General features: G+C 33.4%; 2 protein-coding genes across 3 annotated transcripts; both read right to left on the minus strand.

Annotated features, from left to right (window-relative positions):
• Nucleotides 1-7,985: 7,985 nt before the first annotated feature.
• Nucleotides 7,986-10,540, minus strand: LOC110639450 (uncharacterized). The gene is made up of 3 exons (XM_021790395.2): nucleotides 9,868-10,540; nucleotides 8,768-9,098; nucleotides 7,986-8,459 (listed from the first exon to the last, which is right to left on the minus strand). Exons 1-3 carry the CDS (start codon nucleotides 10,359-10,361, stop codon nucleotides 8,238-8,240), a joined length of 1,047 nt encoding a protein of 348 aa, XP_021646087.2. The 5' UTR covers nucleotides 10,362-10,540; the 3' UTR covers nucleotides 7,986-8,237.
• A 3,065-nt stretch (nucleotides 10,541-13,605) lies between these two features.
• On the minus strand, nucleotides 13,606-17,868 carry LOC110639475 (probable serine/threonine-protein kinase WNK5). Of its 2 annotated transcripts, XM_021790456.2 has the most exons (7): nucleotides 16,914-17,863; nucleotides 15,845-16,110; nucleotides 15,522-15,745; nucleotides 15,268-15,425; nucleotides 14,862-15,174; nucleotides 14,360-14,728; nucleotides 13,606-14,273 (listed from the first exon to the last, which is right to left on the minus strand). In XM_021790456.2, the coding sequence occupies exons 1-7, from the start codon at nucleotides 17,001-17,003 to the stop codon at nucleotides 13,870-13,872; spliced, it is 1,824 nt and encodes a 607-aa protein (XP_021646148.2). In that variant the 5' UTR covers nucleotides 17,004-17,863; the 3' UTR covers nucleotides 13,606-13,869. The 2 variants fall into 2 exon arrangements, with proteins under 2 accessions (XP_021646148.2, XP_021646147.2); XM_021790455.2 differs by having other exon boundaries at nucleotides 15,268-15,745; nucleotides 16,914-17,868.
• Nucleotides 17,869-18,640: the final 772 nt, after the last annotated feature.

The raw sequence follows: 18,640 nt of genomic DNA on the forward strand, positions 1-18,640 counted from the left end.
TTGGAGTCTACGAATTTTTCTGAGTTTTCTAGAATTTTTTCGAAATTTTTGGATCTCGTTTTTGGTCCCAAGGCAAAGTAAAAATTCAAAATTTTGTATCCTGAATCGAATCGACCGAATCGACCAGATTGGACCGGTCGAATCGGGCCGGCTCCTTTTTCTTCTTCTCCTCCTCTTCCCGTGCGCGTTCTCCTCCCTCTCTCTCTCTCTCTCTCTCTCTCCCATTTTCTCTCTCCTCCCTCCTCCCCTCGCCGCGCCGCCGCCTCCCCAGCCACTCCAGCTCGCCGGCGCGCCGCTCCACCACCTTCCCACGGCCGGCCAACGCCCCAGGCGGCCGGAAAACGCGCGCGAACGGCTCCCCTGTGCGCGCGTGACGCTTCGTCTTCATGGCCGATCCGCCCATCGATTGGGTCCGGTCTTGTGTCAAACAACATCTACTCGTCGAGAGCTTTCCATAGACACCAAGAACACCAAAATCCATCCAGCGGTTTGTTCAATTTTTGTCCGGGAAGTTTTAACCCATTTTGACTTTTGGGCTAGATTTCTCGCAAACCATAAACTCCAAGAGAAAACCGAGAGTACCAGAGCGCTCCACAATCGAGAGCTTCGCGGCAATATAAATTTCAAATTTTTTCGACACCGTTTTTCAGTGGGTCCCACAGAACTTCGTAGTGTTTTTCTGAGCATTAAATGAGCTTAGAAAATTCTGTAAAATTTATGTACTAACTCCTGTGTTGTGGGCTTCGTATAGGTATCTTCAATTAGCGGAAATTCGACAGTTGTCCAGGTCTGTGAATTTCCGTCCAGACAGATCAGCTACCAAAAAAGTCTCCGAATTGGATCGAGGTTTCGGCTACCCCACCATTTTCAAATGTCCCGAGCGCGTCCCCGAAGTCGGAATCGGCATAGGTAAACTCGAACCTTGCTTTTTCACAATTTTCTAGTACTTAAATGGGATTAAAAAATTCATAAAATATTCGTGGTAGCTCAGAAAATTATGATTCTTTTTGCAATAGCCTAGTAATATTGCTAAGGACCGCGAGACAAAGTTTTAGAATTTTTAGAGCTTATTTGGGCAGTTTTTACAAAAATGATCAATTATAAGGACTAAACTGTAAATTTACATATTGTGATTAAGGACTGTATGGATGGGCCCAGGAGGGGCTGTGTCATGTGATTGAGTTGTAAGTGTATGATTTGTGAATATAGAAGTGCGTTTTGAGCCCTTTTGCAGGTTGGGTAGATCCTACGTATCGGGAGACTCTGCTGGATTTTCGGCACGACTTAGGACGTCTTTGGTCTTTTTCTTAGTTTTATTGAGTCAAATTTACTAAATGATTGTAATAAAATTGTCAGGTGAGCCGGGACAGCCTTCTTTCTCTGCCCAGCCGCCACAGTGACCCTGTCAAGTCTGTGAGTAAAATATTCATTTTAATTGTAATTTCATTATTATTATATGTTCAAGCATGCCCATGCATCACTTATATGTATATATTTATGTAGTTAAACTCTAGGCACGTTTTATATTGCATTCACAACTGTTAAAGTGCCATGGATGTTGTTGTGGTAATTTGGAGCAGTGTGCGTGCGTTGGCGTGAGTGTGATGTGGTGTTGGCTATGGATAGGATGGGTAGTCACGGCTTAAGATCTTCACTGGGACCCAGTCCTTCGGGGTAGTCACGGCTTGAGTTCTTCGCTGGGACCCCGATTTGGTTTATTAAGCGAAAGTCTAGCTTGAGTTCTTCTCTGGCACAGGTTGGATTTAAGAGAGCTGTATAGGGAATCAGCTCCCATATATTATGATTGATATTGCTGGGTGTGTGAGTGCTCCAAATTACCTTTTTGCTGTTATGATGTGAAAATATTGCTGATGTTGCATTTTACTCTACAGGGTGCATTAGCTTTAGATAGTTATAGAGATTATGGTTAAAATTAATATTTTACTCTCTGAGTCGAACGCTCACTCCTGTTCAATATTTTTCCAAGCCACAGGAGGATATTTTTGAGATTAACCTGCTTTTCTCCCTCGCAGGTCGTTTATTATTGTTTGTATAAACCTATTAACTCTAGAATTTCTGCGTGTATTAGAAACAATTTTTTGATTTTGGTCTGTAATATAAATTATTATTTTGGACCTGTAAACTTATTATTTTATGCATGTTGATGGACTAGATGAGGTAGCTGAGCTCCAATTTATTTTATGACATTTGAGTATGTGAAGGGTGAGCTGAGCTCCCCAATTGATTATATATTGTGTTTACAGGTAGGGTGAGTCAAAAACTCCCCGTTAAAAGGTTCATTTTATTGCCGGACTCTGTCTGGTTAAATTCTTAAAATTGGATCCAAATGAGCCTTAGAGTTTGGTTAAGGAATAGTTAGACTTACTACGAGCCTCGGAGGCTTTAGGTTGGCCCAGGTCCTAGTGTCAGTTCGGCCCATAAGTTGAGTCATGACATTTCCTCTTAAGAGAAAATTGTTGTTATTCTGAGAAACTCGACTAGTTTTCCGGAAAGGACGCTTATTCTCCCCTAGTTGCTGTTGAGTTTCCATCTGCTTTATTATTTCCTATATTTTTATGAAACTCTTTGTTTGATAGCTGACGATCTTCAATACAAGATAGAGTCGTCTCTGCTAGCGGCTAAAAATGAAGTTTCATGTCACAACCTGATTAGATCTAGGACTCTTATATGGTTGGATATGGGTCATTATATCATAGGCTTAGATTATGAGTGTTCAAATTAAAGTTTTATTTTATTGTGGGAGAAACACATTGGATTGTATCTAGAGATGAAATAATAAGCCTCAATTATTGCACGACATCCCCTAGTAACCTAAATCCTTGCACGTGTGTCACCAGTGTTAATCTTTTAATGTTTGGCATCACTTCAATGAATGTCCTTTTATAAAAAAAAAAAAAAAAGAAAAAAAAAAAAGAAAAAGAGGTTTGTCCCTGTTTGCCATCTTTGTCGTTTCAAATTATTGCACATCTGATTAGTCACAATCCATACATGTCATAACCAGTCTTACAAACAATGGCTTGGCTGCCGGGACCATCATTTACTTATATTATAATTTTATTTTATTTTTTATAATTTACTTATATTATAAACTCAAATTAATATTAAAAATTTATAGATTTTCCTTTGAAATTATTTTTTAATTAATAAAGAAAATTAAAAAGTTAAAATCTGTCGATTTTAACAAATAAATAATATAAAACTCAATAATTTTAACAAGTAAACAATGCACAATCTAACAATTTTAACAATATAGAACTCAAAAATTTATACAATCAAGTAAAATTAATCCAACAATTTCAATAATAAAAAAAAAAACAATAATGTTTTTCGTTGAGGAAGCTTCTATAAACTGAAATGTTTCCCAAACAACAGTAGAGGATGGAAGACAACTAAGAATCTTTTGTAGCGAAGCGAAGCAAAAAGAGAAAGGGAGCAACCACGGCATCAAAGTGAGGGCGACAAGGTGTGATGCCAAGGAGGAGTGAGAATGTTGTCACGCCGAGGAGGATGGCTGCCAAAGGACAACGGTAAAATTTGCTCTTTGACCAAAGAGTACTGAAGGCTCGGCAAGATTTTGTTGAGCATCCTTTACCTCTATCCAAAACTTAAATCAATTAGATTTGATTTCCTCCTTATTTATATATATATATATATTTTTTTTTTAATTTTTTATAATTTTTTAATGTCTGACTCCGAACTTAAATTTTTAAATACAGTAACACTTGGTTGCGACATTATCCATTATTATTTTTTAAATTTTTAATTGTAATATTCCATATAAATTTTGCCCTTTGATATGGAGAGTGCTCGAGAAGCAGTAAAAGAGAAATTATTGGTTTATTTTTTTATGTATAAAAAAAAAAGAAATATTATTAGTGGTGAATGGGAAGGGTGCACGTGTGGGGAATCAAACTCTAGAGAAATCTAAATATATATATATATATGTATTGTCGTTATTCCAAATTGTTGCATGTTCCTGCAAAATGCCAATTCTAAAACGCCAAATCCATTTTTTATATTTATCTTCTTTTCTTTTTCTTCTTCTTTTTCATCTCATCACAAAACTTCACCTTTTAACACTTTCGTCTTTATCTGAGATTACTTTACTTCCCATATTTTTCAAAACGTTCAATTTCATCATCTCTCTTTAAAATAGAATAACTCTCTCCCTGTGCCGAGGATAAAATAGAAGGGCACTTGTTATTTTGAGATGTTATATAAGGGTGTAATAATTATTTCAAGATTTTGAAGTATTAACTATAATTCCAATTTAATTTATAAATTTTAGATTATAATATTATGGTTATTTTTAAAACCGTGAAGTTTGTTATGAATTTAAAAGTTTATGTATATTTAATATGTGAATTTCATTATACATTTTGCATATATTTTATGATGAGCGAGGTATTATCTTATTATTACTTATTATTATGTGGATCAAGAGGCTAAATAGCACTTCAAAAAAAGTATAGAAGAAAAGAAAGAAACATTCTTAATGTTTGAGCTACAAATTTTAGTGGCATTTTTGACAAAATGCAAACTCTCACTCTCAACAATTTGAAGAATCAACTTCACATATACATATTTTATACTGTGTTAGCTAATCCCTATAATGAAAGAAGAGTTGATCACCCAAAAAGCCAAAAAAGCTCATTTATTTAATCATAGACTTGTATCACAAAGAGCAACTCGTGGATTCAATAATTGAGGATTTTAAGCTTAGGTCCAAAACCCTGCTGGAGATGCATGGAAAATACAAGTACAAAAATACATGGAAGAAAGCACCGACCATCCCATAAATTGGGTAAGACTTTTGGGGCAAAAAGTTGGTGATATGCAGATAAAAGGAGGTGGCAGATGAAAATGTGACTGCCCAAAATCTTTTATAAGGATTATTTGGTAGGATTCTTTCTTTTCCCATTGGTACAAGCTACTTGACATTCTACTTCCTTATATATATATATATATATATATATATATATATATATGCACACAGTAAGAGAAATGAGAAATCTTAAGTTGTTATTTCAGTGGATTTCATATGGGGCCTCAAAAAGTGATATCTCAACTAACTAACGTGAAACTTCCTCACCCCTGTAGTAAAATTTTTTGAGTGATGAATGGGGCTTCTTGCTGTCCAACACTAAAATATATCTTGTCTAATCAAATACTTACACAAAATCTTTGAGAGATAATTTTGTTTAAGACCCTCGGCCCCTTAATTTATGTTCTACTTCTCAGACTACAATATAAAGATTTTTGTTCTTTTTTGGTTCCAAACATAATCTGTATATATTCATACTTCATTTTATTCTGGGTGAATTATTAGTTTGTCTTCTTTCATATAACAGTGTGATATCTTCTCTTCCTTCTAGTTTTAACAAACATTCACATACTCCAATAATGCACGCATCATGTCCGAATCTGCTTGGATTGAGTTGGGATTATGGTAGTGTCTGGAAAGCATTGCAGTCGAATATCTTAAATATATGCCAAAATAGCTCAAAAAATATTTTGTCTGTGTGTAGCTTATGTCACAGAAGCCATTTCAGTAGGATTTGTTTTCCCATGTTCGTCACCATTTAATAAAAATAGCTCTTTCTGTTCTTGTAGATTTTCTTGCTATCCCAATGCCAACTCCCATCTGAACTCGAAATCTGCAGCCTTATGACAAAATTCTGAAATATTTGCCACGATTAGCAGGTCCCTGGAGGACTTTCTGTGGGTTTATGTACAGCACACTTGGGCCCAAGGGGCAGCTTTGTCCAGCCTCATGCCATATTGCCCACTCCCAATTTATTTTCCACCACCTTCATCGAAATCTTCACATTTTCAGGGCCTACCTTCTACGATTCTAATTAGTCCATAGCGGAATGCCTCTTTTTTTTTTTTTTCAAAAGATAGATATTTCATTAGAATTGCCAAAATCATCATCTAGGCTGAGCTTTGTTAGAAAAGCTAAAACAAGGCTTGAATTGGCATGCACTAATCTAATGAAGTTATAGCTCACAAATCACTTCCAAACTCATAATTCAAAAGAAAGGCCCAAACACCCTACATACCAAAGTCCAACCCATTCCCTAACCCTAGCTATGGCAGGAAAACAAACGAGCAACAAGAAGGCAGTCGCTAGAATGGAAGATTGCCACCGCTAACTAGTGGATAATCTCCAGGGGTTTTTGGACTCCAAGTAGAGCAGGAGGTCCATGTGGGCTGTAGCCAGAAAAAGGAACCTAAAAAAATAACCCCAAAAACAATGGTGAATCGAGCCTTGAGCCACCAAAGCAAAAACACGCGTGGAGCCAGGGGGGTGTTAGGGAGCTAGCTAGAAAGCAAAAAGGATGACGCAGAGCTCTTCAGCTTCATCTAGTTTTAAAGACTCAGTCATTGTCAAGGTGGACAATAACTCTTAAGAGTTTTCGCCAACCATCCCAGGACCTAGTACCAAGAAATCGCTACTCAAAAAGGAAAACCCAGCACCAGCATGTTGTGATCTTCATTGCTAAAGAATAACTTGGCGAAAAGGTTAATTAAGTTTCTAGGTACATTTCCCTTGTAAGTCAGTTCTTAAAGGTGAGTCTTACTTAAGTTATCTATCTTCACATGTTACAATTTTAGCGACTTATGGCACTGAACAGTTCATATCACAATAACAATCCATCAGAACAATCACACCTCAAGAACAGTTGGAGTACTGGCACTGGGAATACAGATGGAGAGGGAGACGGTCGGGAGGAGGCCTCCTCTACCTAGATAAGAGGTATATTTATATTTTGTTTAATTGTTGAATGTAATTGATAGTTGTAATATATATTATATTATTTATTTTATAATTGAAATAGGCATAAAACTATTAATTTATGATCATATTGAAAATATAATTATTTTTAGAGTATATATAAAAGTAATATTATAATTATTATATTTATAATATTTTATATTTATTTATTATAATTTTAATTAATCTATTGGTATACAAAAATTATTTTTAAGATGCAAAAATTTTATAATTAATAATTTTTTTAAAAGGATAATATGGTTTAAATAAAAAAATCAAATCAATTATCAGCTGATTAGAAATAACTTTAAAAATAGAGCTGATATAAACTGTAGCTAATGAGTATTCTACCGATTGCTTATTGACTATCAGATATATTTATCAAATACTTTGATTTACCTGTTTAAATATTTATGAATTATCAATTACACTCAAAAGGTGAATTCCCTTCGACACAAAATAAAGACAGAGAAAATTTCTTTCTTACAAATGGATTCATATTGGGTTATTATGGATTATTTTAAATATTATTTTTTTAAATGAGTTTGAATTAAATTATTTTAAATTATAATATTAATTTTTAAAAATTACTTTATTTATTAATTTTTCAATTTAAAAAGTTTTAATCGAATAAATTTACTTCAAGCTAAGTCATAAAAATAAACGAATTCACCCTCCATTACATTCTTAATTTTATAAATTATTGAGTGTTGTGTAAATTGAAATTGACTATGAATCATTTTAAATTAAATTTATAAATCAGATCAAATTTTACTACCATTACTTATCTTGTCTCACAAAAGTATGCATTCTATCTTTTAAAACTTTAGGTAAATACAAATTTTATCCTTTGAAGTTTGCCCAATAAATCAATTGACACTCACATTTATTTATATTTCATACAAGAAGTTACGTTCGCGTATTTATTAATCGCAAAAATTAAAAATTTATATTTTTATAAAATTTATGTATCAAATATGAATTAAAAATAAAATATTAAATAACTTTTCATACAAAATTAGAAGCCAAAAGATTCTTTTGGCCTAAAACTTACGTAAAAAGAAACAAAGAAAGAAGAGCACGAATTGCTTATCTTTTGAAACGCTAGAACCTCTCGGAGCATAGGAGCTTAAAAAAGTATATATATTCATTCATAAATAAGATTTCTACTTTACAACAGAATATATGACAGCAAACATATGCTCATTTATTCAAATAAAAAGAGTATTACAAGCTTTTTTCTTTTGGGTTTATTTTTGCACACTATGACTTGTGTATAACATTCCCTCACATCAAACTTACACCCATTATTCAAAACATGCTTTCCAAATTATAGGTACATCAAAAAGACTTGTGTAAAAAAATTCACAGAATTTTCACCAAATAAAAGCATTATCATCTGACTATGATGCTCCGGACGTGCTTCTATTCTTGCAAATCATGAAAATAGAAAAACAAAAGTTTTGTATAAGAGAGCAATGACTAGCACAAACAGGATTTGATCCCTAATGGAGATTGTGTTACAATTTTTGTTGGAATTAGGGTCAAAATTTAAAGACAAGCACTTGAGCTCTATAGAGATAGGAGCTTGGCTTCCTTGGAAGCGAGGCACACAGATTACTTCCTCACAGACACATATGAAATCCCCCATGCTCCATTCCTGTGTCATGAGTACAAAAATTATTTACTTTTTGAACATTTTCTCTGTACGAGTTTTGTAAAGTATACAATCATAGAACTGGTACGGAACTCCAAGTACAATTCTCAGGTTCTTATCTAGAGCCCGTCATGGTCACTGATCCACCATTAGATATAACAACCGCAAATACACAATTCAAAACTAGTGATATGCAAATTCAACCTAAAACCCCAACCCCACGAAAAATAAGAAAACAAAAATAATAATAATAATAATAATAATAATAATAATAATAATAATAAAAGAGAGTACAACGAAACCCGAGTTACCTCAATACGGTGTCCTACAATGACAACGATGGTGTCGGGCCCTGCATCAAAAGACAAAGGACCTTGCGCTGAGCGGAGAAAAAATCTAGATGGTGTTGCAGGTAGGTGAAGGCAGAAAATATGGTCACAAGTTTTGCTGTTTCTCTCACTAGAGGAAGATGGATTTCGTATCATATAATTATCCTTGTGGTTGTATTTATATATGCTGAGAGAAGACTCTTTCCCTTGGATTCTCTTTCCAAATTGCATTCTAGCGATGTTTTCCACGAAAATTTTGCCCAACAACTCGGCAATTGCATCAAGTTTGCTAGCAATATTCTCCATTTTTTCACTGCAATTTGGAAAACTATAAATTAATTATCGATTGTTTGGCCACATAATCCTTATTCCATAATCAAAATGCTGCTGATCAGTAACTAAATTAAGTGCTCCCTTACCAACAGAGTGATGTTAATGTTATTCTAGACTCCAGACAGCCAAAAATTGAAACAAGTATAAACATCATACAATCTCTTAGCAAGATTGTTCATTATTAATATCAGCAAATAAACTATTTTTAAAAAATTTTTTTATACTATGCTCAAGCTTAGTTTTAAGTAGATTGTCTTATCTGTTAGGCCTTTTTTTTATCACAATCATTCATTATTTCATATTAGGAAAAGAAAAACATTTACCTTCGTGGTCTTTGTTAAAACCAAATTATGAATCAATTAATTAATTCGCCATTGATTATCAATATCAAATTTTATCAGGTAAGTTTTGAACTTAAACCATACGACACTCGAGCTAAACTCTAAAATGCAATCAACTAGTGTGGAACTTGGATTAAAATTCTCAACAAACTTTCACCAGAGCAAAGCTTATGCTTGAACCAGAAATACTTGTGTTGGTCCAATACCGCTTCTACAAGGCAACAGAGAAGGGGTATATATCAATATAAATTCAGGCCCAAAACACATAGGACCATGGGCTACATTCATAAAGGCTCGATTAGCAACTGAACGCTACTGATCAAGAAAATCAATTGACGAACTGATGAAGCCAGTAATACACCGGATGAATAGGAATATAGGATCATTGAAGCGGAAAAGAAAGTTTACCTAAAATCCCGATATCTTTCCGGCACGAAGTAGTCTGGGGCGCATTTAATTCTTCCCTTCCTGGAACGAGACCACTCAATCTGCTCCTTATTCTGGATCCGCTTAAAAGACTTCCCTCGAAATCCCACATCTGCCTGTTCTAAATCTCGAAAAACCTGATCGACTTCACTGACCAACGATCGCAACTCGTCATCAAAAATCCCGTGGGATGTGATCCTGAAAGCACCGAATTCCCTGGCCGACATCAAGAGGCGGTCAATGGTCTCATAATCACTCAATTCTAAGCATCGGTAATCGATTTCTGCGGGAATCTGATGAGCGTCATTGAGCGGAAGGTGAGGATCAGGGAGAGAAAGTTCAGGGACATTTAAGGACTTGGCAAGGTAGTCGCATAAGATTTCATTTGCAGCGGAGCGAGATCCTTTTGCGGTGGGGATCGGAGATGGAGGTGGCGCAGAGAGGTGTAATTCACTACCGGTGCGTACAAGAGACATGGCTCTGCGAAGGAGAAGAATGATTTTGGTGGTAGAAGGTGGTGGGCTTGGTTAGTTGTAAAGGCAGTTTTGAAAGCTTCGTAATGGGCCCATTGGGTATGCACGTTTGGCGTGGTCGGCACGTCTACGTTTGCCATGGAGATCAGATGGAGGCGCCAGGCACATCCTTCAAACTTCCCAATTTCTATGATTTTGGCACCTCATTTGGGATTTTCAATAGACGGGCCCCAAAACATATGTGGAATTTGTGAATTGGGCTTTTGGACTTTAGACCAGAGAGATACCTAAGGTTCTGTTTAGATGGAGCGAGAAAAGAGTAATTAATGAAAGAGTAAGAGAGAATAAAGATGAGGAAAGATGAAGATGGTTACAATTAAAAAAATCTCTTATTAAGAAATGGGTGAATTAATGCAAAAGTAAGGAGAGGTAATATATTCTTTATATTTGGAAAGAGGTGAAAGAAAGATAAATAATTATTAGAAATATAAAAATATTCTGTTCTATTAGATAATTTATTAAATAGTAAATTTATCATGATAAATTTTAAATTTACAAATAATAATGGTCCACCATGAATGAATCATAAAATTAATAAATCAAAACAATAATACACAAATCTAATAAAGATTGAATAAATAATTGATTATTTAGAAAAAAAATAATAATTGAAGTATAATAATTACAGTAAATTATTAAAATAATAAATAAAAAAAATAATAATTGAAGCATAATAATTGCATCAAATTATTGAAAGAATAAATAATTGAGAGCAGAGAAAATATGTATGGCCACTTGATAAAGAAAACATTTATTTGTAGTGGTACGCTAGGTTTATTTTTAATGGATGTAATTAGATTTTTAATAAAAATAATAAAAAATAATAAAAAAATAAAAAATAAAATAATTTTCAACTCCCACCTCCCCTTATTTATACCTCAATTTTGGGTGTAAGAAAAATTAAAATTTGATAGTAAACTTTATATTTACTTAACTTTACTCTTTACTAACTCATCTCTTTTCAAACAAGAGTATAATAGTTATTTACCCATCATCATCCTTATTTATCCTTTCTTCATCCCACCAAAATAGAGCGTAATGGTTCTAGCAACTTATGTAGACCTCAATGCATTCAATAATAATAAAAGTGCAATTTTCAAATTATGATTAAAAGGAAAATTAAAAGTTTTCATTGAATGAAAAAAAAAAGAGATATAATACTTTTTACCATATTGAATTTTTGGACAAATTCCACACAACTCTTATAAATTAAATATATAAATACCCGTCTTATTACAGAGAATTTGAATTAACTAAATGGTGAAAAGTACACTCAGTAATAATTTATAATTACTATTCAATTCAATGTCTTTTTACAAATTCGAATTAATAATCATAAAAATAATATATATATATATATATAAATCTTAAAAAGCAAAGCTTAAACATGAGTTCCCTAAAAATTATGAGAATAATTAGGAAAAGTTATTTTCTCTCTATAAAAAAGATGTTGCTAATTCCATCGATACATTAGCAACATATTCTAAAGTCATTTCTAATTTGAATTTATTGTTAATCTATTGCTAAATTATATGTTAACTTTTCGAAATTTAAATTAGCAATGGACAAATTTAATTATTATTCCGTTGTTAATTCATTATCAAAATATGTGTCAATTTTTTTTCTCACAAATAATAACGAAATTTTTTCCTTTACTAATTTTTCTTTCTAATTTGTCGTTAAATCTACTACAGAAATTCAATTTCTAATCTGTTGTTAATTTCCATTAGTAAATTGAGTAATTTTTGAAGTGTAATATAGGATTTTTTAGATTATAGGATCGTTGTGATCATAATGGAGAATTCAGGTGATTATTGAAAAGTTGGTACATGTGGAATCAATTAATTCAGAATGAATTTTGACATAATTAACTAAGCATTGTAACGATAATATTCTCTCTTTTTTGGAGGTGATTACTGAGTAAAGCCATTGGGTGAGTGGGAGTGAGGCTGTGGACGAGGTCAAATGACTCAAATCAGTGAAGGTTGGTGTAGGGGAGAGACAAAGAATTTAATATATATATATATATATATATATATATATATATATATATATATATATATATATATATATATATAATCATCAGATATTGCTTCAACAAAACTCAAGCCATAAGGCTGCTTGAAAATTATCATCCAACACCACAATATAAAATCTTTTGTAATTTTTATAAATAATATTAAATAAAACTTTTTATAAAAAATATATTATTGAAAATTCGGGCTGACTCAAGCCCTTCCCAAGGCCGGGCTTGGGCATAAGGTTTTGAGCACTCCTTTGGGCTTGGAAAGACCTGGATTGAGGCCTTGGGCTTTAACCAAGAGCTGGTCTGATCGAGCCCATGCCCACTCCTAATAATCGTGGAGGCAATTATTTTTTGTTTGACTTTTCCTTTTTCAACTGATGTAAGATATATTTAGTGTTGATGTTGAAATTGATATTGAGAAAATTATTTTTTTAAATATATTCATTAGTGATATTAAAAATTAATTTAATATCAAATCTAATAAATTTTAATCATAAAAATATTAAAATAATTTTTTTAATAGTATTTAAAATGACTTTTTTATCTCGAAATGTCATTTTGACTCTTTAACCTCAATGCAAAATGAGCATATAGTTTAATTTCAATATTAGTAATTTTAATTTTTATGATATCCGATTAAGTAATTTAATCACTAGTACATTTAAAAACGTCTCATCTTATATCTCAAAATTTAAAAGTAAATTTCATATAAATTTGCGTTGCTAATCAACATCAAAATTGGAGATGAAATTCAGCTAATTGAGGGTGTCATTAAATTTTTTTAATAAAAGTTAATAGTTAATTTATAAATTTAATTTTTTTAATTGGTTAAATTATTAAAATTTAGAAGCGAGGTAAGATGAGTCATTTTTAAAATTAAGAACATCATTAAACTTTTTTTAAATAAATATATGCATTCACATTTAGAAATAGTAAAGATCAAAATATTGAGCAAAATTTTGAATTTTTTTTTAATTTATAATTTACATATATTGATTCAAGTGTTATTGCTTTAAGTTCCCTTCGATGCTTTTCTTTTTTGCCAAGAAAATTAAAAGGAATCTATTAAAAAAATTGCAAATTGGAATGGGAAGGCCTCTGGCTATGTAGTATGTACTACGTCAACACTTCGGGAGTTTATTGACTGGAAGACTGAGAAAAGAAGAGCAAAAATTTCACGCCAGGATCTGATAAATTATTTCATAAACGATATCCAATTAAAGAGATATCGTATGCATCTGATATGATTTGTCCAGGATCAGGACAATGGTTTATTTGATTCAACAAAACCCAAAACCCGTTGAAGGTGTTGTCAGTTTTTACAAGCATAGCATAGAAAAACACACTGCAAAGCTACCTTACAAGACAAAGCTATCCATCAACTAATTAAAAGAACATTAAATGGGATGTTCCTCTCTTTTTTTCTCACCGTTTAAATCTTTGCTTTTCATCATCTGTAAACCCAGACTTTTGAAATCCAATATTCTCAACATCTCCCACAGTCTTGAACAATCTCCTTTTGTGAATCTCCTCCAGCAGTGAGCGATGCAACAACTGACTACGAACATCAACAAGTGACCGGATCCTGCTTAGTTTTCGTTGGGGATTTGAACTACTGCATTCCCAAGAATCCAAATGCCAATTGCTTTGTCTAAATTGTTTCGCACACAAGCTGTCTGCAGGACAGAATCTTGTAGACTTATGGGTCCTCGTAAAGCAGTGAGGCTCTCCTCTGTTCTCGATGTCATCTTCATTGCCTGAGCCGTAATTGAAAGTCGAGTAGTCGAACGAACTTTGAGAACTTGCATCATCATTCATAAATGCTGCTTCTGCATTAACCACGTGTTTATTAGCTTTTTTTGCTTGAAAAGCTCTAAATGGCAATCAAGATTTCAAGAATATGCGATATATCTACCTTGAAGCCAGTCTTGGTTGCTTCCATGTTGATGCTGCTTCTCATAGGAAGAGTTTAAAGCCAAAAGAGAAGCCTGGGAAGAAGAACGCGAGGAGATGGAGTGGAAAGGATGACTGGTTCCGTCCTCTTCATCATCATCATCACCATCACCATCACCATCATCATAGTTAAAGCTGTGCTGCTGATAGACTTGGGAGAAGACCCACTGTTTCCAGCTTGGAATTAAAGATGTTATTTGCTCCTCTATCATTTTAGCAATCTCCATTGGTTCCCAGTCAGTGATCTCCAATTCTTTCACCATCTCTGATGCAACGTCAATTGCAGTGTCGTTCATGGTGTCAAAGGGAAAGTATATGTTCCTTGTGCGACCTAAGTTTAGCAAAATTAGATCAATTAAAGAAAAATTGTACCAATCAAAACATGGTTTGATGAATTGTCAGTAGGTGCTTAAAACTTTTGCAAATTTGATTCAATCCTGTAATGTCAATGAGCATTTGCATACCATCGTTGTCAGAAATTTGCACTTTGAGGAAAATTGTGTCATCTTCAGGATTCATAGTTCCTGTAATTGTCATATCTGTGGCCTTGGTTGGATCAGCCAACAAAGATGGATTGATCTCCTCTGTTCCATTAGGAGAAGACATTTGAAATGGGATTTTTGGGACGGGCAGCAATTTGGGTTCATCAGATGCAAGAAAAGGGTCCAACAAGAGCTCCCGCGCAGGCAATCTCTTTGAAGCAGTCTCCAAACATTTCCCCACAAATTTCTGGGCTTCAACATCTTTAATCCTGTGGAAAGCCTCTGGCAACTTTCCCTGGCAAGCGAGAAAGCAGCACATCAAATACTTACCTCTCACGCTCTTTTATCGGTGAAAATATTACATAGCATTGATGAATGAACAACTAACCGAAGTCACTTTCTTGTATATTTGGGCAGGATTCGAGCACTCACTGTATGGGTAATCAGAAGTGAGCATTTCTAACACACACATCCCAAAGGAATAAATATCCACCAGTTCATTATATTCCTCTTCATATAATTCTGGCGCCATAAATTCAGGGGTTCCTGATGAATTCCAATCAGAAGCGCAAAGGAAACACATCGAGGGATCAAAATTACGTGTTATATATGTAATAAAGAAAAGAGGGGAAGAGAAATTGCCTATGACACTGCGAGCATGTTGTGACTCACGAAGAATAGCTGCTAGGCCTAGATCACCAATCTTGACTTGCCCAAGATGGCCATTGACAAAAATATTATCGCACTTGAGATCTCTATGAATCACAGGAGGATCATGGCCATGAAGATAAGCAAGTCCATGGAGGATTTGGCGTGCCCAGTTCTTGATTGCTCGAATATCCACTCGCTGGTACTTCTTTCTGTACCTGCAAGGCACATTAAATTCCAAATCTTTCACTTTAATAACTAATTTTAGGATTAAGGGTTGTGGAATAATATATTAGGTGTTTTGTGGTTTTCATTACTCTCTTAGGGTTCCTGAGGTTAACATTTCGGTGATGAAGTTGAAGGTTCTTCGATGAATATCAATCCAAGATGCGTAGAATTTTATGATGAAGTCATGATTGAGGTTCTTAAGGAGATGAACCTCTAAGTATAGCCGCTGCAACTCCTCTGGTGAACGTAAAACATCATTAAGTTTCACTTGATTCCAGGCAACCTCCATTCCAAGAACCTCATCAAAAGCCTTATACACAGTCTTCATGGCTCCTTTGCCTAGAACTTCTCTGAGCTGCACACAAAATATGGATAAAGACCGTCAGCATTCTGTAGCATCAATAATTAATGAATCCAGAAAGCCAAGGATTGAACTTTTTTCCAGTGCTAAGGATGCAAATTAAAAGCGTCTCATCAGCACACTGGAGAGACAGGCTTTTGAGTTTTGGCTTAGAATTTTAGTGTTGGGCGTCTCATCCTTCAGAAGGCAAAGGCCAAAAATCCCACGAAGGTTGATACTATACCTCAATAGAGTAGATGGAAGTTCTGTAATTACATTAATTTATGTTGGTTGTGGGATTTAAAAAATTAAAATGAAAATAAAGAAATTAAGAGAAAGAAACATGATCATCCAACTTAAAATGTGTAATTCATTTATAACTAATCACAAGTTTAATCTTATTTAAGGTTTGCAATATGATTTGATATAGTACACATGTTCAATGTTCAGACTTTCCCAGGTCATTTCATGTCTTCAACTTGACATTTTTTTAATTACCCAACATGTAAACAAAGAATGGCATGGCAATTTAAAAAAAATAAAGTAATAAATAAATTTTCCTTTGAAGATGAATATGGTTAAATTTTGCTAATTCAAGAAAATCAAAATGGGTTAGATGAAATTAGGTCACTGGGCTTTGCATTGGTTCCCAATCCATGCATCAAAACTATGCGAAAGATTTTACATTCGATGGTTGATGGATTGATCATTCAACTGTGCGATTCTTTCATAGAGATGAATTTAACTATAATTGCATGTTAGACAAGGCAAATGATAATTAACAGCAGAGAATGATCAGAAAAGATCATGGAACTTACACGCCCATATCGACCAGAAGGATCGGTTTCAACATATCCAAGATGTGCCTTGGCTCCGTCAACGCAACCTCCTAATCGCGTCCTGTACATGGATGATGAGAAACCCACACCAGCAGAGAATTTTTTAGTTGCAGCCCTCTTAAATACGTGTTTGTATCAGCTAAAAATATACTTTATATATGATATTTGTTGTCAAACACTACAATCTATAGAAATTATTGAAGATGGAGAGTGGATATGGATGTAGAGCTTGTGCTAGATTATCCGAGGCTTTCCCTCATGATTTTCGTAGGAAAAAACACCAAACAATAACCAAAAAAGCCTCGAGTAATCCACACATAGCATAATCCAAGTCATTTCAACAAGAACTCCACGTGCAAACTCGTAGTCCTTGGCAAACATCAGTCTCTGAATTAAACCCAGAAAAGATCAATATTTAAAAAAAGCTGTGCAGATATTTTAAGAGATAAGAATCTGAGAGACCTATGCAAGAACAGTATTTGATAGGTGGAAGAGACTAGAGAAGAGAAGAGTTAGCTTTTTGTGAACCAATAGAGAGATAGATGTATAGATTAATAAAAGGCTAATTGCTGGAATATGGTTGTGGAGAGGATTTTTTGAGATTATACATCAAGTAATAATCCAAAAGAAGAAGAATTATGAACTGGACTGCTTCTGAACTTGAAAAACCTATGGCCACGAAATTTTGATAGCACCATTTGTGGATGTGATAGCTCAAGAAAAGGAAAATCTGAAAAGGGTAGGAGAGAAAAGGCTATGAAATTAGTCTTGGAGAAATTGGAAAAGCAAAACAACAAAAGCTAGAGGAGAATAATACAGAAGGTGGTGGTGATGATGCTGGTGGTGGTGGTGGTGAATATAGAAGGTGGTGGTGGTAGTGGGTGCAAGGTCACAGAAGAGAAATGTTCCTCTGCTTGCAAGTCCTCCGGTAGATTATAAAATAGAAAAAAGGTGACGCAAGTGTCCAATTAATGAGAAATTTATTACAAATTTAACTGTGTATACATTGGAATGAGAGAGGAGTCTGATGAGGTGCTCAGATGCAGAGGTTTAATTCGAGCTCTTCAACGGTTATAAAGTTTAATATACAAATAGTCATATTAAAATTTACATATTTATTTTTTAATTAAATATATTAAATTAAATTAAATAAATTTGAAATTGATAAAATATTTTTTATTTAAGATCAAATTTACTTTGTTATTTATTAATTTTTGTTTTGGTCTGTAATTAATTCATTTATTATGATTAATTATAATATTTTCTATTAAATAAAATTTGATGCAGATGTCAATTGTCAACACATTTGGATAAGCTTTATTCGTATGAGAAATGCTTCCCATCTACTGTAGGTGTTTCTCTTTCGCATCAGAAATGATATCAGATTATATTATTAATTGTTCATTAATCATATATAATTTATTTTCTAATAATAATAATTATTATTATTATTATGTATTTATAAAATTATAATTGTTAAATCACATGTGTGTTATATATCGGAATATACAAATTGTAGAAAAAAAAATATTCCTATGATACTAATTTTATTTTATGTGTGTTATATTATTAATAATCGATTTTGTAATTTATTTAATCGATTACAATATGATTTATTGTAAATAGATTTATTGTAAATAGTAACATATAATCGAATTCATTGATAAATTAATTAAATTTTAAAATTTTTAATAAAAAAATATTAT

Source organism: Hevea brasiliensis, chromosome 3 (assembly GCF_030052815.1).
Source record: "Hevea brasiliensis isolate MT/VB/25A 57/8 chromosome 3, ASM3005281v1, whole genome shotgun sequence".
Classification (NCBI taxonomy): Eukaryota; Viridiplantae; Streptophyta; class Magnoliopsida; order Malpighiales; family Euphorbiaceae; genus Hevea; species Hevea brasiliensis.